This window comes from Heterodontus francisci, chromosome 39, assembly GCF_036365525.1.
Source record: "Heterodontus francisci isolate sHetFra1 chromosome 39, sHetFra1.hap1, whole genome shotgun sequence".
Classification (NCBI taxonomy): domain Eukaryota; kingdom Metazoa; phylum Chordata; class Chondrichthyes; order Heterodontiformes; family Heterodontidae; genus Heterodontus; species Heterodontus francisci.
The window spans coordinates 18,508,291-18,533,442 of record NC_090409.1 but is presented as its reverse complement, the minus strand read 5'-3'; the positions used below and the strand labels follow the sequence as shown (position 1 = coordinate 18,533,442).

General features: G+C 42.9%; 1 protein-coding gene across 5 annotated transcripts; it reads right to left on the bottom strand.

Moving 5' to 3' along the window:
* Window positions 1–1,393: 1,393 nt before the first annotated feature.
* On the bottom strand, window positions 1,394–23,113 carry LOC137352693 (nectin-1-like). Of its 5 annotated transcripts, none has more exons than XM_068018414.1 (8): window positions 23,013–23,113; window positions 12,096–12,437; window positions 10,376–10,669; window positions 8,876–8,993; window positions 7,462–7,613; window positions 6,540–6,653; window positions 3,717–3,757; window positions 1,394–1,996 (listed from the first exon to the last, which is right to left on the bottom strand). In XM_068018414.1, the coding sequence occupies exons 2-8, from the start codon at window positions 12,292–12,294 to the stop codon at window positions 1,880–1,882; spliced, it is 1,035 nt and encodes a 344-aa protein (XP_067874515.1). In that variant the 5' UTR covers window positions 12,295–12,437; window positions 23,013–23,113; the 3' UTR covers window positions 1,394–1,879. The 5 variants fall into 5 exon arrangements, with proteins under 5 accessions (XP_067874515.1, XP_067874514.1, XP_067874512.1 ...); XM_068018413.1 differs by lacking the exon at window positions 23,013–23,113 and adding an exon at window positions 18,989–19,721 and having other exon boundaries at window positions 10,451–10,669; window positions 12,096–12,509; XM_068018411.1 differs by lacking the exon at window positions 23,013–23,113 and adding an exon at window positions 18,989–19,720 and having other exon boundaries at window positions 12,096–12,509.
* Between the last annotated feature and the right edge of the window lie 2,039 nt (window positions 23,114–25,152).

The window sequence follows — 25,152 nt, the reverse complement described above, 5'->3', positions numbered from 1 at the left end:
ACAAAGAAGACTGACGAGGGTAGTGCAGTTGATGCGGTCTACATGGATTTTAGCAAGGCTTTTGACAGGTCGATAATTTGGTTAAGAAATAATATGGAATCCTTTCCTTTCTTAGCCAAGGTATAGAATGTCAGAGCAGGGAGGTTATTATGGAACTGCCTAAGTCATTGGTTAGGCCACAAATTAAGTGCTGTGAGTAGTTCTGGTTACCTCATTACAGAAATGATGTTGTTGGGACTGGAAGACGCAGCTTTGAGGAAAGATTGGATGGGCTGGGGCTGTTCTTCTTGGAACTCAGAAGGCCGAGGGGCGATTTGATTGTAATGTACAAAATAGTGAGGGACCTGGATAGAGTGGATGTGAAGGACCTATTTACCTTAGCAGAGAGGTCAGTGACTAGGTGGCACAGAGTAAAAGTGATTGGTGGAAAGATGAGAGGGGAGATGAGGAAATATCCATTCACATGGGAGTCTAGAACTCATTGCCTGAAAGGGTAGTTGAGGCAGAAACACGCAACTTATTTAAAAGGTGTCTGGACACGCACCTCAAGTGTGATAACCTGCAGGACTACGGACCAAATGCTGGAAGATGGGATGAGGCTGGGTGGCTCGTTTTACAGCTGGCACAGACATGATGGGCCAGATGGCCTCTTTCTGTACCGTAAATGTTCTATGATCCTATGATCTCCATCTTCTGCTGTCCCTGTCTCACTGCAATTACACAAAACTAAATCGCAATGACAACATTGATCCTGGGAATCATACATTCGGAATTTGATACTGGTTGCTGAAAATATTAATGCAGGTTCCAGATGCCAGCATCACTATTATATTCACAAAATAAAACGGGCTTCTTGAAATCTAACAACCGCATTCAGCAAAAGTATAGGCCACCTATCAAAGCTGGACCATGTAATATTGCTTGCTCCTTTGGTTTAACAGCCAAAGCAAGCATTGTTTTTTCAGCTTAACTGGAACATATATAATATATGTACCCTTATATATACAGACAGTTACTGTACCAGCCAATCTAAACATATCTCACTCTGTCGGTTGACACCCACAACTCCTTGGTCATGTGTGGTCAAGCTCCGGGGACCTTCAGGTACAGCTTTTTAATGTGGTCTGCTCTTAAGTTCATCCCACAACAGACCAACGCAAAAACGTTCTTTTATTTTCAATAAGCGTCTTTTGGATAAAAAAAGATATTTAGTTGAAATTCCTCTTGCGCTGTAGCCAATTCAACAGGAAGTAGTAATGGCCAGAGTGTTGACTGCTGTGCCTTCACTAGCAACTGTTTTAGGAGACCACTTCCCCCCCGCCCCCCGCCCCCCGCCCCCCCCCCCCACCTCCCCACACCTTGGCAATGTGAGAATCTAAAGAGCGCTCGAGAATTTGCGAAAATCCATCATTTATTTTACATTCTGTTCAGCAGCTTCATATAGCAAGCAGCAAAACCAGTGCCTGAGGTTCAGATTACAAGATGGCAGCGGATGCAAGGCACAGCTTTTATTTATTGAGATCACATTAACCCACATGTAGTGGGCATTTTCTTGCTCATGTGCTTGTCCCTGGGACTATATTCTTGTGACCTGACAATAGCTGGAGTTGAGGACAAACACCAAGTGAATTCGGACTGATTTCGTGTCCGTGGTTTGCGAGGTCATGAGGCGATTCGCTCAGACTCGTCCGATTTCCCTGCATTTTTCGCAGGCGATCCAATAGCCAGAGGCACAGGAGTCGGAATGAACAAGGCGAGTTGATACTGGAATTATCGCATGCTCAAGCATTAACATGAAAACACATGGTACCTTTGACCTTACTGCGCAAGTGTTGCACAGCATTTTCAAGTCTATTCTATTTGAGGAAATGAAGCGAAATTAATTCTGGCTGTACTTGACACCTGCGTAAACCGTACTCTCCTCTTCCCTTTGGGCAGAAACGTGCTTCGCCTGTACACTAAAATCGAGCACCGCATAAACAATCCTTTGTTCTGCCTGTGGGGGGAGAAAGTATGATTTCAAACTTCCATTTCAGACTAGTAAGGGCAGACGTCAGTTGAAATAATAGGAGAAAAATGTCAGAAACCCAGAGGACATCGGTCAACTGCTTGAAATTGACAAATAACCGGCTAGAATTTCATCTTGGCGCCAGTTCAAAACGGGCGCAATCTCCCAGGAGCGCCCGATATTCCGTTCATTGGACAGATGCACAGTCCATGTAATTGGTTTGTTATGGACTGAATTTTCTGAAAGTCGCGTGTCTTGTCAGAAAACCGCTGTCAGTGACTTTCAATCCATTGACATAAATGGACTCAGTTTTCCAACAAGCCTTTCACTGGGAAAATCTCGACCTTTGGTTTCCGACTGGAGGGGCAGAATTTTAATAACTCACCGACCTGCTCGGCGGCCAACGTCAAAATGTGCACGGCAAATGCGGGACAGGTGCGCTGTGGAGCCGCCGCGATATTTCCCCAGAGGCTCATTAACATGGAGCGGGAGGAGCACCCGCCCTCGATGACGCCCAGGGAGCGGGCGCACCAACCCCGGCAAGGCCTCCGACGCCACGACGCAAGAGCCAGCGCTATTTTAAATGGCTTCAAGCTCTTCAGTTGCTTTTTAGTTTTTAAAATGACATGTTTACAAATAAATAAAAATAAAATTTTATGAACACTTCCAAACCCCTCCCCCACAAACAATAATCCGTTCATTATTTGTTCCTATCACCCCCCAGAAAATAAATTTTCACTCACCACCTTCCCGCACTCCAGTCCCGAAAATTTATTCCGTTAGCTATCAACCCCTTCCCAGTAGCCCCTCAAAGAACTGTGGTCGTTTTTGTCTCACCCCACCCACTTCGCCTTGAAACATTAACTCCTCCCCCCTCCCCATCATAGTCACGCCTCGGAGCTCCCAGTGGAGATCCGAAAGTGAGGGACTTCGGGCCACCAACCGGAATATCGACGTGGGACGACCATCGGGTCAAGGAAGGTGATAATTCATTGATTTAAATTCATTTAAATATCTGAATGAAGCTCGGCCACTGAGTAGCTGGGGCGGTGGGAAAGGGGGTTGGGGGGCTGCCTCGAGGCCTCGCCACAGCCGGTAAAATGGGACGGGACATTCCCGGCATCGAGGCCCCAAGTGGGCCTCTCGCGGAAGTATTTTCCGCCCGCCCCCCCCTCCCCGCCCCCCACTCCCTGCCAGACCGCCGACGTCGGAGAGTTGGCAAAATTCAGCCCGAGATCTAACTGTAGGAACCCAGGGGCGAACAAGAGAAATGGGAAATCATACTACCTTTCCTATCAGAATCCCTTAACACAAAGCTTGAGCAACATAATAAATCATTTCTCATCCCTTATAATTAAAAAAGTCACGTTCTAACCCGAGAAGGTGCATCCGTATGAAATGTTATGCTAAACTGGGGGATATTTTGGACGTTTTCACTTGTGTGTGAAGTATTAACTGTATTAACACACAGAGGATAAAACTGTTTGGGCCCATTATAAGTCTGTAACAGAACCTTTTGCTATTCCTTCCATTGAATGTAGGCTAAAGAAAATCCCACAGATTCCGCATCTGGTTTTCCTTTCTGCCCTCCTTCCAGTGGATGCTAAATATCCGGGAGTTCTGATAACAATCTACAACAAAAAGTGCCAATCAAATGGAACAATGGCTGAGAATTTAACTGGCAACAGACACGTTGCATTTAACTTACCTGAGTTTCGGAGCTGTTGCCATCTTGGTGAACACCTATTTCTGTGAAATTGGAAGAACAGCATGCCTTAAAGTGATTAATCTATAAATTTCCAACTGATACAGTCAAAATATTCGCATTTCATACTGTTGTGCTTTGTGTCGAATCTCTCTTTTATCCCCATTCCTTCTTTGATAATTGAGGTTTACTTAACAACTGTTGGTTTTTTGTGAATGAATACCGTTCATTCCCTGTCAAAGTCACCAAGATTTCACAAACCTGCAGATATACAGGGTAAACATTCATCTCAGGCAAGCTTCAAGCTAGGGGTATCGGATTGACCAGTCACTACACACCCTGCCTGATAATTAATTCCATTGAAACAAAGCGAACACTTGCATTTATGTAGCGCCTTTCACGGCCACCGAACATCTCAAAGTGCTATAATGTACTTTTTTTATGTGTAGCCACTGTTATAAAGCCGAACAGGCGGCAGCCAGCGTGAACACAGCAAGAACATAAGAACTAGGAGCAAGAGTAGGCAATTCAGCCCCCCGAGCCTGCTCCGCCATTCAATACGATCATGGCTGATCTCATCTCGACCTCAACTCCACTTTCCTGCCCGTTCTCCATAACCCTTCAACCCATTTCTAATTAAAAATCGGTCTATCTCCTCCTTAAATTTACCCAATGTCCCGGCATCCACCGCACTGTGGGTGAGTGAATTGCACAGATTCAAGACCCTTTGAGAGAACTAATTTCTCCTCATCTCTGTTTCAAATCTGCTTCCCCTTATCCTAAAAATATGAACTCTCGTTCTAGATTGCTCCACAAGAGGAAACATACTCTCTGTGTCTACTTTGTCAATCCCGTCAATCATCTTATATACATCAATTAGATCTCCTCTCATTCTTCTAAACTTCAGAGAGTAAAGGCCTAACCTGCTCAATCTCTCTGCAATCAATGTAGTGAACCTCCTCTGAACTGCCTCCAATGCAATTAAATCCTTTCTCAAGTAGGGGGACCAAAACTTTATGCAATACTCCAGGTGCTGTCTCACTAATGCCTTGTACAGTTGCTGCAACACTTCCCTACTTTTATACTCTATTCCTTTCGCAATAAATTCCAAAATTTCATTTGCCTTCCTTATCACCTGCTGTACCTGCAAACTAGTTTTCTGTGATTCATGCACGAGGGCATCCAGATCCCTCTGCCCCGAAGCACTCTGAAGTTTGTCTCCATTTAAATATTAATTTGCCTTTCTATTCTTCCGACCAAAAATGGATAACCTCACATTTATCTACGTTAAAATCCATCTGCCAAATTTTGGCCTATTTATCTAATCTATCCATTTCCATTTGTAGATTTCTTATTTCTTTGTTGCAACTTACTGTCCCACCTATTTTAGTGTCATCTGCAAATTTGGCTATAATACTTTCTATCCCTGCATCCAAGTCATTTATATAGATTGTAAATAGATGAGGCTTGAAGACCGAACCCTGTGACAATCCACCATTTACATCTTCCCAACTGGAAAAAGAACCAATTATCCCGACTCTCTGTTTTCTGTTGGTTAGCCAGTCCTCTATCCAAGCCAATAAATTGCCCCTAACCCCATGTGAACTGACCTTGTGTATTAACCTTATGTGCAGCACCTTATCAAATGCCTTCTGAAAGTCCATATAAATTACATCTATAGGATCTCCATTATCCACTTTGCTTGTTACAGCTTCGAAGAACTCTAGCAAATTTGTCAAACACGATTAACCCTTCATAAAACCATACTGACTCTGATGGATTGCGTTTTGACTTTCTAAATGTCCTGCTATTACTTCCTCAATAATGGGTTCCAACAATTTCCCAACGACAGATGTTAAACTAATTGGTCTATAATTTGCTACCTTCTGCCTGCCTCCCTTTTCCCCCAATCTACTGGAACCTTTCCTGTATCCAGAGAATTTTGGAATATTATAACCAAGCTCCCACAAACAGAAATGTGTTAATGACAAGATAAACTGCTTTTTTGTGAAGCGGGTTCAGGGACAAATATTGACCAGGACACCAGAGAAAGCTCCACCTTTCTTCGAAATAGTGCCTTGGGATCTTTTACATCCACCCAAACAGGCAGAGTTTATTGACTCATCAGGAAGACAGCACCTCCGACAGTGCAGTGCTCCCTCAGTCCTGGAGTATACAGCCTCGATTGCTGTGCTCAAGCCCCTGGAGTGGGAGATGAACCTGGAATCTGGTGACTCAGAGGTGAAAGTGCTACTAACTGAACAGCAGTTGACACAGCCTGGCTCCAAGGCCTATCAAAGTCGGCTTGTAACAGGCGGCCAATGCAAAAACGCCAGTTAAAAACTGGGTTCGAGCTACTTGTCTTCCCATGCAGTAAATAGAGTTAGTTTCTGTACTGTTTCATTTCAATAAAGGAAAGGCTGAGGGACTTGGGGTTGTTTTCGTTAGAGAGAAGGAGGAGGAGAGGTGACTTAATAGAGACATATAAGATAATCAGAGGGTTAGATAGGGTGGATAGTGAGAGTCTTTTTCCTCGGATGGTGATGGCAAACACGAGGGGACATAGCTTTAAGTTGAGGGGTGAAAGATATAGGACAGATGTGAGAGGTAGTTTCTTTACTCAGAGAGTAGTAGGGGCGTGGAACGCCCTGCCTGCAACAGTAGTAGACTCGCCAACTTTAAGGGCATTTAAGTGGTCATTGGATAGACATATGGATGGAAATGGAATAGTGTCGGTCAGATGGTTTCACAGGTCGGCGCAACATCGAGGGCCGAAGGGCCTGTACTGCGCTGTAATGTTCTAATTCTAAATCTAAAAAAAAATACCTTGAGTTCGTCTCTTCCACCATGTTAACGTCAGGGCCAATACGATTACAACAACACACACAATAACAGCGATTATTATGGTGATATGGATCGTGTTTAAATCTTCAGGGTCATCTGGGGAAATACATTTGAAAGGATTACGTAATACGCAATTCAAAACATGAATCGAAGCAGAGGGACATGTTATGCAGTCAGTTCATCGAATTTAGCGTGGGCAAAACATATTGTATCACTGCGTCTCTCTTCTGGTCGATTGTCATTCTTGGTGGGAGATGTAATTTGCTTCGAACAAGGGAACAACAATTCGGAAGGAATTAATGTGGAAGTACAACAGAAATATAATTAATTCAAGATTCAGCTCCTAATTCATTAGTTTCACACTGGCCCTGATAATTAGGCCAGCTAGATCAGCATGATATAATTCATGTGATTCGATTGCCTTGTCTGAAGGGATGCAGGCAAATCCTTACAGTGTGCTTTCAAAATGGCCCAGTGACCATGTACTCGCTAGGCCCAAGCAACTCTGTAATGTAAGATATGCGAGCAGAAAAATCTGCCTTTTACTCCCATTTGGCAAAATATAGGGCCTTCGGAAAAAGGCCTTCATATTGTTACATACTTAATTATTCAGGCTGACCAAGAATTACAGCAACAAATGAAGCAACCACACCCAGACCGATTGAAGTGTAAATATGGAGAAATAGTAGATGAAGGAAATGAAGGTAGCCTACCGTTCCAGTGTGTGACTCGTTCACCATTGGAATTTATATGGCACCTTTCGTGATCTCCAGACGTTCCAAAGTGAATGCATTAGCCAAATGAACCATTTTTGACTAATCTTTTATCAAATGCCGTTACATGTGCTTTAATTCACAAAACGGAATGAATCTGGCGCTTTTCACTGCACTTCATTAACATGTACCTGCATTGCTGCCTTCTTTTATTATTATCTCCACTTCACCCTTTCCTATCCCAACGGAATTGGTCGCTTCACAGGTCCAGTTTCCATTCATGAGACTGTTCACTTTCTTTATGTATATTTTTGCATTTTCAGTCTGTAGTCCTTCTGCTAATCTTGGAAACAGATAGTTGCATAGGAAGATAATATTAGTAAATCCACATTTTGAAAATGTCAAAGTGACTATCTACAGGAGGGTAGTTTTAATTTTGGCCTTTATAGAGTTAGCCATCCATGATAGGCTCCTGCGGATTGCACCTTCCACTGACTGCATTGGTAAGGAATATCAGGCGTGCTGTATAATGGGGAACCAGTTCTATATTGATCGTTTCAAACCATCACCCCATACCACCCCACCTACTCCCCATCGCCACCCACGCCCCCCCCCCCCCCCCCCCGCCCCCCGCCCCACTACCCCAAATAAGTGTTAAAATTTCCTGGCTGTTTGGTCCAAACTCTGTGCGCGACCTGGAAGGAAATGCTAGAGCAATTTTAACCTAATCATAGGGCGGGAAACTGGCGGGCTCAGATCCCACTCTATTTTACTCTCCATAGTTTTGAACAGTGGTCACTCAGACAGGGTATAAAACCTGTGTTCAGCCCAAACACATTAGTTCCCTGGCGAGCCAGATAAATTAAAATTACACCCAATGTGTCGTTCAAAATAAAAGTGCATGCATGATTATCTTACACACACGAAATCTCCCTTTCTTCATTCGTGCCATGTTGACAAGCAGTGAAGATTCATTCATAACACAGTTTCCCTTGACTTGAAAGGCTCGCTTTGCTTAAGATGTCCATAATTGGCAACGGTCAAGGAAAATCTCACCCCAACATACAGCTGGTTATTTAGGTTCAGTTGTATTTTGTAGACAACACATTTCGCTGCGGTGAAAATGATTTCAGGTTTATTGCCAATTCTTTTTTTTCAGAAATCCAAACAGTGGGCTATAACAATGGAAGGATGATTGTTTGATGTTAATTCAATTGACATTGCTGTATATTAATGCGCCAATGTATTTCGATATTAATTTAACAAATGAACTCTCTCTGATCTGTCAATCTATATATCCATCAGTATATTTGTTCACATGTCACAGTTTCTCAATGTGGGTTTCCTAAAGATCATTGGAATATGCATCCAGTGCCTGTCAGTGAGGATTCATCTCACTTTCGCTGTGTTTCCAGGACATATTCGCAAACATTTCCCTTAACAACACTGATATATAAACAATAACAGTTTTGATAGCTCTTTTTTCAGTTAAACAATCATATCACAAAGGGGATGAAATTATACAATTATCTGAGCCATCCATTATCTGTACCCTTTTTGGAAATGTATACAATGAAATCCTTAATAAATCCAACACTTATTTACCCTTGCCAAGAGTACATTGTTGCTGGTGGATTGGCATTCGCGACGCATTCGAGGGAAACATCACTTGTATTTTCACTCCAATTCCCATCATACCCTTTTATAGTCACTTCCGGTGGATCTATGGAGGAAATGGTTGGGCTCATGTAGTCAGTGCATCCAACGTATCAGATAATCCAGTTTAAATTAACTTAAATTTAAAGCAAATAACCACAATGACAGTAAGCAGATACCAACTATGGGCCACCCACATACAGAAAACATCGTTTATCTTTAACGTTGGATGGGCCTTGCGTGTGTACATCAAAGAAAATAACAAAGAAATATGCGACATTTCTACTTGTACCAAGGAATCTGCTGGATATTCTGTGAAATGAAGTCAGAAATGGGGTCATGTAACCTCTATGAGCATTATTAACAATCACAAAGTGAATGGAGAACCATTCACGAAAGTCCTGAGATATTTATTTAACTATGTTAACGGCTTTAATATTTTTAACTTCATATCAGTAGCCCTGGGTGGCTGTAATAGAGTGCCCATTGGGTAATTAAGCCATGGGAACCAGGAAAATGCCAGTTGGTTCCTGGTCTGCAAACATTGAGTCTTTTTTTTAACGATCTCAGCACTATAGGAACATTACAATTGACATTAACTCTCCCAGATAACGGACAGTCACGTCTACCATCAGGTTGCTGTTCCTGATCACTATCCGGTCACCCTCCATGTGGAATGAGAACAGGATCCTGTTTTCCTGTTTTGCTGCCTCTTTCTTGCAAACACTCAGTGGAAGGCTTAAAGGAGCAGTAACACATTATTTGCATGACGTTAACGTCTCTGTTCAAATAGTGTGAAAAGTAATATCGAGATAAGAGGTTTTCCTGAACTACAATTGTGCAGATTTCAACCTATCACTGTCAAGCCACACACACGCCTATTGAGGTGGTGCCTCAACAAAAACCACATGGTGACAAAGCGTGCATCGGGCGGTCATACAAACTGGGGAAATTGTCAGCTTATTGTTACCCGCTGTGCAATTTGCCATATCCAGTGACTTCACTCGAAAGCAACATTGGACAGGACGCACAATGGGCAGCTCATGCGTCCATATTGCAAGTTAACAATAGCTAGCATTTAAATAGCAACTTTTACATCCCAAGCAGGGTTATCGTTCAAAGTGAAAATGACCCAGTGTTATGATACACAAGTCAATTGATCGTCACATTCTGAAGATAATGCAAGCTTCATTGAATCTGGACCCCTGAAGAATATATTGATTTCGGGATAATTACATGTATTCAGTTGGAGTTTACAAACAGAGGGCTGGCAATGAAAAACAGTCACAGTAAATCGCCCAGAAATAATGTAATCATAGATATCTAGAACATGTCAACTCACTCAATGAGCTAATGTCAATGCTTGTCCTGTTTGGCTACCTTGTTGTTCGACTATATTATGCTTAGAATTGGATCACATTCTTATTTGTGTTTGTCTTCTGCACTTACAGAGGATTGATAATTGTACAGTGAGATTCTCTGTGGTGCTTAATGCCGAGTGGGATATAACACACGCCAGCTTACGACCATTATCGGAGCTACTCGGTGCCATTTTGTATTGGCTGGTAACAGTGATTGTTCCATTGTCGTTTTCCATCTGGACTGATGTATAGTTGCCAGGCAGATTAGAAATCCATGTGATGTTGGCTGCTGGATTCCCATTAGCTGAGGTACAAATAGCCACTGGCATCACCAAAGCACCAGCTTTTGTCAGAATGGGTATCGCTCTGTTTGTGGGAATTGCTTGGGAGGAAGACAAATAATTAAAAAATCAATCACTTTTTCAACTATGTCAACGGCGTTTAATTAAACTAAAACATTAATCCATTGGTCCAACCGCACAATGGATAACATTATAGAAAGACAGCGAGGATGGAAGTAAGAAATAATGCGGAAAAGGAAGGAAAATGGGATGAAGGCAATAGGGAAGCAAGGAATGAGCAGGAATAATATGAAAAAGTGATTTGTTTTCAAATCAGAAGCTTTTTGCTTTTAGTAAGATGCACCTCGAACTTATGCACTGCAGATAGTGCAAGAAGTCAAATCTCTTCACAAGATGGGCGTGACGATGGGCTTCAAGGGAAAGGACCAAACATCGGAGAATTCGGTTCGGAGCAGTTTGTAACGGTGATTAGAAATGTAGCAGCGAATTGAAAGCTGAGTTAGCTGAAGATTCTGCCACCTGAGATGGACTTTGTGGAGATATTCAGCAATAATAAACGAAAGATCAACTATGTTATACAGCTGTGACTGAGAAATCCCATAATTGAAACTGGCTGCTTTGATTACCCGTTTAGCAAGAGCCATGAGGAGCGTTACCGTTAGTGTTGGACTGAGCCACTTAGTAGGAGGTGTAACCTGGGCCGAGTGTTTGGCTGAAGAAGGAGATTTGGGCCTTACTGGAGGTGAGAGATGACACTTCTGGCCAGGAAGGGAAAGTCAATGTATTTGATCTGCAGGTTATACTCGGGCACAGCGGAATGAAGCTGTGAAAAGTTGGTGCCACGAAGGCGAGCGATTGAGGACAGATGGTGGATGGGGAATAAAGTGACCAAGTGTACCCAAGAGCTATAATAGGCTGAATAATACAAGTAGGAATACCGCATCTGTGACACAGTACATGAGTAATTTGAGACACAGCATGGGATAAGTGTACCATGATCGGGATGAACAGCTGGTTTTGGACATATGGTTCCGCACATCGCTACAACACTGAGGGGTTTCCTCACCTTATGCTGGGTCAGATGCAGACCAATTGATAGCGATTGATTGCTATGATTAGTCAACAACGCGATGAACATTATAACATCTGACACAATAGAGGAACAGCACACCATACCAATACAGGGGAACCTAATGATGATGGAGGGTTTATATGATACAACTTAGTTCCAATGAATATATGTTTACCTTGAAACCGCAAAGCAAATAATAATGGATAATCCAAATAATAACTATCTGCTGTGTGTTTCAAATAAAAGTTAGGATGTGCCTACAATAAATAATTGAAAATATGCATCAGTTGTTTTTGATGACAAATGCCAATTACAGGGGAAATGATTTCGTACCCGGGTGCACAATACCAAGATTCATCACAACTCCCTCTGCACTTAGATACTGCATTGCAGAGAAATCTTCACATGAGCTCTGCTCCATTGATAATACATACCTAGAATCCTTAAATGAACTCTTTTAGCGATTATTCCCTGAGGGAATAATGTGAGACGGCATGAGTAATTTCCCTCATCCTGTATATCCAAAGCCTTTATTATGATTGATGCATCCTGCAGAGAATGGTTTCTGAAAACTATTCGTCTGGAATAGTTTTCATTTGTGAAATTTATCCCAAACCGAGGGTTATATACCATCAAGGGCGTCTCCTCAGTAGATTTTTCCCAGGACAGTTGCACCAACTTTGTGTTGTTGTTTGGTATCTGACACGGAAGCAGCACCTCATTCCCAACAATAGCAGTGAGGGACTCATTAACTGCGACACTTCTACTGGCCGGAACTGCAAGAACAACAAGAGTTGTGGACGTAAAAAACAAGAAATGCTGGAAATAATCAGCAGGTCTGGCAGCATCTGTGGAGAGAGAAGCAGAGTTAACGTTTCAGGTCATGGACCCTTCTTCAGATGATTAGGCCACAAAAAGGAAGTTAAAATATTTCCAATCCAAATCAAAGGCACCTATTAGTAATAGCACATAAAGTCCTGAGCAGACACATTTAACTACCATGGAAGTGCAGATGCACTTTCGCGATTACCTGCCCATTGTGCACAAGGCACTGCCCTGGGTAAAAGCTGGCCACTGGCTTAAATAGTGCAGTACTGTATTGGGCGCCCATTATTCTCTCTGCCCGTTACTCTGCTCCATTGACGTCAATAGAACGGAATACCAGGTGGAGCACATATGAAATTGTCGACGCAATAGCGCAGACTTAGCCCGAGGGACTGAGATGGCGTTGCACTCATGGATGCCAGCACCCTGGATAATTCTAGTTTTGTAACCAATGGAAATCGATACACTTTGGTTGAGTCAGGGGATAAAGGCGGGTTGATGGAGATAAACTACAGATCAACTATGATCTAATTGAATGTCGGAAGAGGCAAGAAGGGATGAATTGCCTCCTCCTATTCCTGTCTTCCTCCGTTGCCAAAGAAAGAACCCACTTTTCGTTGGGTGAATTGTTTTCATTTTTTTTTTGTGAAATAAGTGCTATTGTTTCAAAATGCTTATCTGTCTTTGTAGGATAAACATTCTAATTTTACTTTACTCGAGTTTCTCTTAGCTGGCTCCGATGACTTTCTGTCATGGCTCGTTCGTATCTCTTGGATTTTAGGTTGCATTTTATTTCTATTAAGTTGTAACCAAAGTAACGCTCTATTTCTCATTATCTTTGGTCTGTACCAAAGAACAAGCTGAAACAAAAGGCTTACACAAATGCCAACAAGTGAAATTCAGCAGTAGGGACCAACTATAAATCAAACAACAAAATGATGCAAATAAAGAGGACTCTGGAGAGACGATGAGCAAATAGTTGAAAGGGGAACCAACACTAACAGTACTCGTTTTAATAAATATATGAAGAAACTAATAGGGGGAAACAGAACCATTAAAAACATTGACAGGATAAACTCTATTGGACAATACAGAAATTTCAGACTTGTTAAGTGCCTACTTTGTATCCTTTTTTCACAATAGAGGAAGAACACTCCATACTTCTTCAGGAGAACCTAAAATCTCAGTTCAGGGGACAAACGAAGAACTGGAATGGACTTGCTGGGCCAAATTTCCTCCTTCTGCATGGTAACAATTCTGTGATTCTGTGCTGTATATGACTGTGTGACTCTAACTTCGTGGGCTTAATATACCTTTAAAATGGTACAGGGGAAAATAAAGGGTCGTCAGGTAGGGAAACCTCGAGGGCTGAAAGGACCAACCATTAGATATTAATTAAAGGAGGCGGGGAAATTGAAAATATGCTTGCAATCATTTTATGAAGTCCTTCAATTTTTGCCCGGCACCCCCTGGATAATTTCACATGTAATTCCATTTTAAAGACAGCAAGAAGCAAGATGCCAGGGAACTGCAGATCTGTCAGGTTAATTTCAATTGTAGGAAAGTTACCGGAATTTATCATTAGGGACAGAGTGGATGAGCATCTGAACAAGTACAGGCTGACAATGAGAGTCGGTATGGATGGATGTGATGCCCATGCCTGACTAAGATTTTATTTTGAAACGGTCACGAACAAAAAGGTCAGGGGAATGTCTGTAAACGTTATCTCTATCTACTTCCAAAGCAGATTAAATAAGGTTCTGCACAAGAGTGTATGAGATATATAGCAAGAATGAGAGCTCATTGAATTGGAGATAACCTTAGGACGTGGGTTCATAATTGGTTGGGATATACTAAACAGACAGTAGGGATAAAGGGGAAGTACTCTGATTGGGTGATATGACAAGTGGCGTTCCCGGGGATCCGGACTGGGGTCTCAGCTTTTCAGCATATACAACAATGATATGAATGAAGGAATAGAGAGAGTTGTCGCTCCCCGTTTGCAGGCGACAATAAGTCAGTAGGATCATCAGAACGTGTAGATTGAAGCAGAAAGTTCCAATGCGGTAAAGCCAGTTTCAGGAAGCTGCCAAAACCGAGACAGACGGAGTGCTTTGTGGGGAAGTGTGAGATAATCCACAGTGGATTCAAGAGAAACAAAAATAGCGAGAGACTGGAAACCATGGAGGAGCTGAGGGATTTGGGTCTCCAACTCCATAAATCACTAAAAACTGATGCGAATGTTTAAAATGCAATCAAAAAGGCTTTTATCTGAAGAACGATGGAATGCCAAAGGGGAGAAAGATATGCTTTAGTCAGACTGCAGAATTCCATTTTATTCTGGACACCACACGTCACGAAGGAAACACTGGCCTTGGAGGGGGTGGGGGGAGGTGTAAGCATAGATTTATTGAAGTGCCACCGGTGGTTCAAGGGTTGAATTACGAGGGCATGATGCGTAAATCTGCCTTGTACTCCACTGAATGCAAAAGGCGAACCAGTGATCCAACGGAGATGTTTCAGGCCATATTGGAATTCGGTGGTCTAGATGCAGGCAAAGCTATTTTCTGTGCTGAGGGAATCTGCACTATCAGGGCACTATCTTAAAATTAGAACTTGGCCGTTCAGGATTGATATCCCGAATCGCCTTTTCAGACAAAGGATGTTGTGTTAGTCCCTAACTGAAAAGGAAACCAGCAACTTCAGGGTTCAGGGGACACAGAACTGGATAGAACCAGATAAATCAGACTCAGAGCTGTCCAAGCTCAGATAACAAGATTGCAGTGTGCATGCGGAGTGAAGGTAGTGGAAGCTGAATCCAAGAGCTAGTCATATACGAGTGTCTGCAGCTGTTTCAGTTACTACAGGTAACTCTGGTGGATCCATGCCATCAAGACTGTCCTGAGCAGAGCTGAGGAGGTTCTGGAGTAGGGCGCTGTTTTTGGTGAAGACCATACCCGAGGAGTGTGAGTTGAAGGGGAACTGCTGTCGGATGAGAATCAGTGGCTGAATCTTGAAAGGCAGAAGTTGCAGATCTACTTGAGGAAGCTCAGAGCTTTGGAGAACTTTGTGGCTGTAACTGGTGCAAAAATGCAGAGTGGACTTCCCACTAAATCCATGAGATCGACCTTTGTTGTGTCGAATAGTTAGGTGTAATTTGTAATTATATATATAGACTGTTAATTCCTCCTTGATATTTTTTTATTTTTGTTTGTTTGTTAATATAAACATTATTGAATTGAATCTTGTCGCTTGTTTTTTTTTTCTATTGATAGCTCCGATGAATTCTGTTCTTTTGTGCTGTTAATATCCACGGGATCATAACAATATGCATAGATAGATTGAGTGATAGATCGGGAAATGGCACACGTACAGACACATGAGATAGACTGAAAAACAACATTGTGAAGTGCGCTCCTGAAGCAAAGTAGATTAATTAGTGCTGAAAGCATTTCCAGTGGTTTTCGTGGATTGAATAGCTGCCAATCACATTTCTGAGGTGATTCAACACTTTAGCTGCTGATCAAATACCACCCCCTCATTCGCAACATCTATCAGTCGCAAGTAAGCCTTGACAGCATGGAAAGATGTTGGGAATTGCCATCTATTTAAAGTAAATATTTTCCAATTGCGTATTCACAGCGTGTTCTGAGGGACTGACTCTGGATTGTTCAAGATCAGAGATGCCCCTTAAACTGACGTACAGGAAGAAAGGAAGCAGGGACATTTGCATGAAGCACCTCAAATACAATGGGGTATTTGGAACATGGGACGATATTGGTTCAGAAGCCGAATGCAGACAGCGGTGGTGAACCGTAGCTTTTCAGTGTGGCGGGAATTGTACAAAGGGGTCGCCTAGGGGTTCATTAGGATCACTGCTCCTTTTGAAATATGTTAATGACATAGACGTACATGCAGAGACATATTTTCAAAGTTTGCAGCTGATGCAAAACTCTGACAAGGAGTAAATACTGATCAGGATAGCAGCAGACTTCAAGTTGAAATTGGCACATGGGTGAAATGGGCAGAAACATGGCCGGTACAATTGAGTGCAGAGAGGTGTTCGATGTTTAATTGTCAAAGGCAGAAGGAGGAGAGGAGATACAAACTAAATGGTACAATTTTGAATGACCCGGAGGTTCTCATAAACAGACCTTGTAAGTTGGCTCGAAAAGTTGAGAATGCTGACTTAAAAACATACGGGATCATTTGCTTTACGAGTGGAAATATATCGGTGTACAAAAGCCAACAACTTGCACTGCAATTTCGTAATTCACTGGTTCAGACTGGGCACCAAATTTTGGGAAGGATGCTGAGGAGATTTACGAGGGTAATACAAGGGTTAGGTAACTTCAGTTCATGTGGAAAGACCAGAGAAGCTGGTGTTGTTCTACTTCCAGCAGAGAAAGTTAAGTGGAAACTGAATAGCAGTGTTCTAAAGCTGAAGGTTTTTATCAGAGTAGATCGGGAGAAACTGTTTGCAGTGGAGGGATGTTCGATAATGAAAGGAGACAGATTTAACCCATAATTGGCAAAAGAACCAGTAAGTGAGGTGTGGAGAATCCCTTTCATACAGTGTCTTGTTAAGGTCCGTAATGCACTACCTGAAGGGTGGCGAAAGCAGCCTCAATCTGAACTACATGGATATATCCTTGAAAAGGAAAACATGACTTGGCCAGGGTGAAAGAGAATTGAAAATTTTGTCAAAGAGCTAGTACAGGCACAATGCGCTGAATGGCCTACTAATGTGCTTCATGATGCTCAGATTTTATGACAGATAGAGAGAGAGAGAGAGAGGGATAGATCGATAGATATACAGATAGATAGTTAGTTAGTTGAAGAACGGGCTGTGCTATTAAATAATTATCTTAAGTAAGGAAGATTAATTCGGGCTGAAAACATTTCGGGTTGCTTCAAATTATGACCACGCTTCTCGACTTGGGATTGGGCACTGTCGCTGCCGGTCAATACCTCTGACTCGTTACTGGCAACATCTATCACTCACCGTGGACAGGACAGAATGATGCTGAGAACTGCCATCCATCGAAAGCATGTATATTCACATTATTTTGTAAGGGACCCGAATCTGAACTGCTCAGTATATGAGATGCCCCTTACATTGACAAAAATGAAATAAGGAACGCTTTTTTAGAGGTGGTTTGATTCCGAAAATAACTGATCAGTTGTAAAGAATTGATTATCAGAGTGGAGGGTCGTATATAATGGTCTCAGTGAGGCACTGGCATTAGCACCACTGCTCGTTTTGGAATATATTAATTACCCGGACATGGGCACAGGGCATTATTATCAGGTTTGCAGTTAACACAGAGCTCGGATATGCAGTAAACAGTGAACAGGATGGTACCAGACTCAGGATGACACTAGTCAAATGGGCAGACATATGACAAACTAATTTAAATGCAGGGAAGCATGAGATGTTGAATTTGGAAGGAAGAATGAGGTGAGTCAATAATAATCAAAATGGTATAATTTTAAAGCATATACAGAAAGAGAGCTGGAGGTGTACACAGACAAGTCCTTGATGGTGACAGGTCAAGTTGATTAAGCTGTTAATAAGCATAGGGATGCCGAGCTTTATAAAGAAAGACATCTCGTACAAAAAACAGCACTTTATTCTGAAACTTTATATATTACTGGTTAGGTCTCAGCTGCAATATTGTATCCATGTTTGGGACCAGACTTTAGGATGACGATCACAAACCTGGAGCTGGTGTAGTGCTAATTTACTAGTTAGCACCAGGGCCGGGCGGATTTCTATTATGTGGGGAGATTGGAGAAATTGTTATAGTTATCGTTCGAAAACAATGAAGTTTAAGGGGAGATTTAAGCCAGAAGTTCAAGATTATGAAGGATTTGGTAAGTAAGGATACATTGTTTCTAGTGGCATGAGGGTCAGTAACCAGAGGGCACATATTTAAGACAATTGGCAATGGATCCAGCGGGGGAGATGATGGGAATGTAATTTGCACAGTGACTTGTTGTGATCTGGAATGTGCTACTTGAAGGGGGATTGAAAGCAAATTTAACAGAAACTTGCAAAAGGGAATTGGATAAATTCTTGGAAAGTTGAACTTCTAAGGCGAAAGCGCAGGACCCTGGGACGAAGAGCCGATGGACTGAATGGCCTCCTTCTGTGCTGGATGATGTATGATTTTATCATTTGTAGCTGTTTGAAATTGTGAAATACCTGCCAATCACATTTCTCTGTTTGATGCAAGGACATTTTCGCTGCCAGTCAACATTTCTGCCTCGCTATTGGGGACATATTAAGTCAGAAATGAGTATTGACAGTACAGAAAGTTGCAAGATGCCGCCACCTATTTAATATATTTTGCTACCATAATCCTAGCGGTTTGGGGGAACCGGGGCCTCTGCAATGTTGAACACAGGAGACGCCCCTTTCATTTTTAAGCTTGAAGTAAGAAGTTAGAAATATCTTCTAAAATAAATGCATCACACAGAAAATCATGTGCAAACTTACCAGAGAGAAGAGCAATGCATGCAGAAGAAATCCATGCCACTGGAGTCATGTTAAAAATGAGAAAACCGGTATTCGATTCTCCAATGGAAGAGGTGCAAATGACACTTCAGAGAGAATAGTTCCTTGCAAAGTTAATTCAATTCTGCTCCATTACACGAATGTTATCAGCCCCGTTGCACATTTTAGAAAGGAAGCAGAGGAACATGTACCGCAACACATTTTAAGTATTTTTTTTTTCCCTAACAGCCCTGCGGTTTTATTTCTACTCAGAGAGCGGTTTCACACCAGAGCTGAGAGGCTGACATTTACAGTAAGAATGCTGCACTCATCTAAACTGGTGGGCCATGCACAACAAAGGTCATCTCGCCGAAGAACTTAGACATCTGCCCTAATACTGGTGGCTCCAGTGAGCACACTACAGGGCTGCAGGCCCCAGCAACGACAGCATGAGCCGATCCTTCAACACGCAATGCTAAAGGTGTTAAGATATTGGCTGCCGCCCTGCTTATTATGGTCAGTTTACAGGGCCGGGTCCATCTAAAAAGTGCCAATTCCAAACTCCACTGAAGATTGGGCCAACCACAATATGCCAACATCTCAACACAGCTGATACTTGCCCCCAGGCATTGGATGCCCTTGAACTGCTTCTGGGAGTGAACAACTTGTATTTGAATAAAATGGCAGAATTATTTTCTGGTGCTTCATCTTGTAGCTGACCTATCGAACTTCCTCATTTCTGTCCGGTAAAGCTGTTATTTATCTTGAGTTGCTTGTGTCAGCAAGATCTGTCCTTGTTATTGCAACAGAACATCTGCTTCCTTTTTAACCACGAACTGTAACTGGACCAACAGTGGCTTTGATGATTATAAATCCTATCTCTTATAACCTTTTCCAACATTTTACCCACAATCGAAGTAAGGCTCACAGGTCTATAATTACCAGGGCTGTCTCTACTCCCCTTCTTGAACAAGGGGACAACATTTGCTCTCCTCCAGTCTTCCGGCACTACTCCTGTCGACAATGACGACATAAAGATCAACAACAACGGCTCTGCAATCTCTTCCCTGGCTTCCCAGAGAATCATAGGATAAATCCCATCTGGCCCAGGGGACCTATCTATTTTCACACTTTCCAAAATTGCTAACACCTCCTCCTTGTGAATCTCAATCCCATCTAGCCTAGTAGGCTGTATCTCTGTAACCTCCTCGACAACATTTTCTTTCTCTACTGTAAATACTGACGAAAAATATTCATTTAACGCTTCCCCCATCTCCTCTGATTCCACGCACAACTTCCCACTACTATCCTTGATTGGCCCTGTTCTAACTCTAGTCATTCTTTTATTCCTGATATACCTATAGAAAGCCTTAGGGTTTTCTTTGATCCTATCCGCCAATGACTTCTCGTGTCCTCTCCTTGCTCTTCTTAGCCCTCCCTTTAGATCCGTCCTGGCTAGCTTGTAACTCTCAAGCGCCCTAACTGAGCCTTCACGTCTCATCCTAACATAAGCCACCTTCTTCCTCTTGACAAGCGCCTCAACTTCTTTAGTAAACCATGGCTCCCCCGCTCGACAACTTCCTCCCTGCCTGACAGGTACATACTTATCAAGGACACGCATTAGCTGCTCCTTGAATAAGCTCCACATTTCGTTTGTGCCCATCCCCTGCAGTTTCCTTCCCCATCCTACACATCCTAAATCTTGCCTAATCGCTTCATAATTTCCTTTCCCCCAGCTATAATTCTTGCCCTGCGGTATATACCTGTCCCTGCCCATCGCTAAGGTAAACCTAACCGAATTGTGATCGCTATCGCCAAAGTGCTCACCTACATCTAAATCTAACACCTGGCCGGGTTCATTACCCAGTACCAAATCCAATGTGGCATCGCCCCTGGTTGGCCTGTCCACATACTGTGTCAGAAAACCCTCCTGCACACACTGGACAAAAACAGACCCATCTAAAGTACTCGAACTATTGTATTTCCAGTCAATATTTGGAAAGTTAAAGTCCCCCATAACCACTACCCTGTTACTCACGCTCCTGTGGAGAATCATCTTCGCTATCCTTTCCGCTACATCTCTGGAACTATTCGGAGGTCTATAGAAAACTCCCAACAGGGTGACCTCTCCTCTCCTGTTTCTAACCTCGGCCCATACTACCTCCGTAGACGAGTTCTCAAACGTCCTTTCTGCCGCTGTAATTCTTTCCTTGATTAACAATGCCACCCCCCCCCTCTTTTACCCTCTTCTCTGTTCTTTCTGAAACATCTAAATCCCGGAACCTGCAACATCCATTCCTGCCCCTGCTCTACCCATGTCTCCGAAATGGCCACAACATCAGGATCCCAGGTACCAACCCATGCTGCAAGATCACCCACCTTATTCTGGATGCTCCTGGCGTTGAAGTAGACACACTTTAAAAAAAGTTCTTGCTTGCCAGTGCCCTCTTGCGTCCCTGTAACTTTATCCCCTACCTCACTGCTCTCAACAGCCTGTACGCTGGAACTACAATTTAGGTTCCCATTCCCCTGCTGATTTAGTTTAAACCCCCCCGAAGATAACGAACAAATCTCCCCCCCAGGATATTGGTATCCCTCTGTTTCAGGTGAAGACCATCCTGTTTGTAGAGGTCCCACCTACCCCAGAAAGAGCCCCAATTATCCAGGAAACCAAAAACCTCCCTCCTACACCATCCCTGCAGCCACGTGTTCAACTCCTCTCTCTCCCTATTTCTCTCTTCGCTAGCACGTGGCACGGGCAACAACCCAGAGATAGCAACTCTGGTTGTTCTCGCTCTAAGCTTCCACCCTAGCTCCCTGAATTTCTGTCTTAAATCGCCATTTCTCTTCCCACCTATGTCGTTGGTTCCTATGTGGACCACGACTTGGGGGTGCTCCCCCTCCCCCTTAAGGATCCCAAAAACACGATCAGAGACATCACGTACCCTGGCACCTGGGAGGCAACACACCAACCGTGAGTCTCTCTCGTTCCCACAGAACCTCCTATCTGTTCCCCTAACTATGGAGTCCCCAATGACTAATGCTCTGCTCCTCTTCCCCTTTCCCTTCTGAGCAACAGGGACAGACTCTGTGCCAGAGACCTGCACCCCATTGCTTACCCCTGGTAAGTCGTCCCCCGCAACAGTATCCAAAACGGTATTCCTGTTGTTGAGGGAAACGGCCACAGGGGATCCCTGCACTGCCTGCTGGTTCCCTCTCCTTCCCCTGACGGTAACCCATCTACCTACTTCTTTTACCTGAGGTGTGACTGCCTCCCTATAACTCCTGTCAATAATCCCCTCCGCCTCCCGAATGATCCGAAGTTCATCCAGCTCCAGCTCCAGTTCCCTAACGCGGTCTGCGAGGAGCTGGAGTTGGGTGCACTTCCCGCAGATGCAGTCAGCAGGGACACTCTTGGGGACCCCTACCTCCCACATTCTGCAGGAGGAACTTACAACTGCCTTTACCTCCATTCCCACTATTCTAGATTCCCAAAAAATCTACTGAAAAACCAAACAAAAAAAAAAAGTCAAAACTTGTTCGCTTAGCAATCCGACGGACTGAACTTTTTAAATAAAAAGCTTACCTTATCAACACACCAGAGTCCTTTTTTTTGGTTAGAGGAGGAGGGTGGGTGGGAGACACTGCACGTGTAGTGTCTCGGGTACTGCCACTGCCCAAATAAATAGTTTTCCCTGACCCAGCAGTCCCCTGGTCCTCCGAAACAAAAGGGGATTAACTTGTAACTTACACGGAAATTGACCGCTCAGCTGTAAGTTTGCTCCGCACCTCGTTCAGTCAAAGCTGCTCCTCGCAAAAAGAAAATGATTTTAAAACTGCCCAAATAAATAGTTTTCCCTTACCCAGCAGTCCCCTGGTCCTCCGAAACAAAAGGGGATTAACTTGTAACTTACACTGAAATTGACCGCTCAGCTGTAAGTTCGCTCCACACCTCGTTCTGTCAAAGCTGCTCCTCGCAAAAAAGAAAATGATTTTAAAACTGCCCAAATAAATAGTTTTCCCTTACCCAGCAGTACCCTGGTCCTCCGAAACAAAAGGCTGCAGCTGTTTCAGTTACTTCAGGTAACATTGGTGGATCCACACCATCAAAACTGTCCTGAGCAGAGCTGAGGAGGTTCTGGAATAATGCGCTGTTTTTGGTGAAGACCAGTACCCGTGGAGCTTGGGTTGATGGGGAACTGCTGTTGGATGAGAAGCAGTGGCTGAATCTTGAAAGACAGAAGCTGCAGATCCACCTGAGGAAGCGCAGAGCTTTACAGAACTTTGTGGATGTAGCTGGTTCCAAAATGCTCAGTGGACTGCCCAGTAAATCCATGAAATTTACCTTTGTTGTGTCGAATATATAAGGTCTAATTTGTGATTATACATATGGACGGTTATTTGTCTGTTAATTCATGTTTAATTTATTTTGACTTTGGTTTGTTCGTTAAAGTTATTGAGTTTAATTTTGTCAGCTTGTTTTTTTCTATTACGTTTATTCAATACATTCTGTTCTTTTATGATGTTACACGGACAGACATACAGACAGATTTAAAAACATTGTAAACTGTGCTACTTAAACAAAGAAGATTAATTCGTGCTGAAAGAAATTCTCGTGTTCTATTTTATGGACTAAATAGCTGTCAATCACAGTTCTGTGGTTCTTCAGCTACTATTAACTGTTAATAGCTGCTAATCAAGACCCGCCTCGCTATTCGCGACATATAGCTATCACAAGTAAGTCTTGATAGCATGGAATGATGTTGGAAACCGCCAAATATTTAAAATAAATATTTTCCTATTTTATATTCGCAGCGTTTTGCGAGGGACTGACTCTGGGTTGCTCAAGATCGGAGATGCCCCTTAAATTGACAAACAGGAAGTAAGGAATCAGAGAAATTTCCATAACGCGCCTGAAATACAGTTGGATATTTGGAGCATGGGGGCGATATTAGTTAAGAAGCCGAAGACAGAGAGTGGGGGTGAACCATTTCCTTTTAGAGTGGCGGGACCTGAGCAGTGGTGTCTCCCAGGCGTTCATTATGATCACTGCTCCTTTTGATATATGCTAATGACCTAGACTTGCATAAAGATGCATATTTTCAAAGTTTTCTGCAGAGACAAAATTCGGGCAAATAGTAAACAATGATGAGGATTGCATCAGGCTTCAATTTGAAGTTGCCACCCGGGTGAAGTGGACAGACACATGGCAGATACAATTTAGTGCAGAGAGGTGTGCGATGTTGAATTGTCAAAGGCAGAAGGAGGAGAGGAGATACAAGCTAAATCGCACAATTTTGAAGGGATGGCAGGAACAGGGGGACCAGGACGCTCCCATACAGATCTTCTAAGGTGGCAGGAGAAGTTGAGAAGGTTCATTTCAAAGCATAGGACATCCTATGCGTTCTCAGTGGAAATATACGTTGCACAATAGCCAACAAGCTGCGGTACAATTTCATAATTCATTGGTTGAGCCTGGATTTAGTATTCTGTTCAGTTCTGGGCACAAAATTTTGAAAAGGATGTCAAGGCCTTGGAGAGGGTGTGGAGGAGATTTACTGGGGTAATACCAGGGATTAGCAACTTAGTTAATGTGGAGAGACCAGAGAAGCTGGGGTTCTTCGCCTTCCAGCAGACAAGATTAAGGGAAAATTGAATAGCAGTGTGAAAATGCTGAAGGCTTTTAACATTGTAGATTGGGAAGCGTTGTTTTCAGTGGCAGGATGCTTGGGAATGAGAGGAGACAGGTTTAAGAGAATTGGCAATACAATCAGTCGGGGAGATGTGGAGAATTCCTTTCATATAGTAACATGTTAAGGTCGGCAATGCACCACCTGGAGGGTGGTGAAAGTAGAGACTGAATCCGAAATAAATGGATATGTACTTGAAATTGAAAACACTACTTGGCCAGGGTGAAAGAGAATTGAAAGCTCTATCAATGAGCTAGTACAGGTACAATGCGTGGAATGGCCTACAATTGTGCTATATGATTCCAAGAAGTTATGATAGGTGTATAGATTGTTAGATAGATAGATAGATAGATAGATAGATAGATAGATAGATAGATAGATAGATAGATAGATAGATAGATAGATAGATAGATAGATAGATAGATAGATAGATGGATAGATCGATCCAGAGAAAGACGAACAGACAGGCTGTGCTAT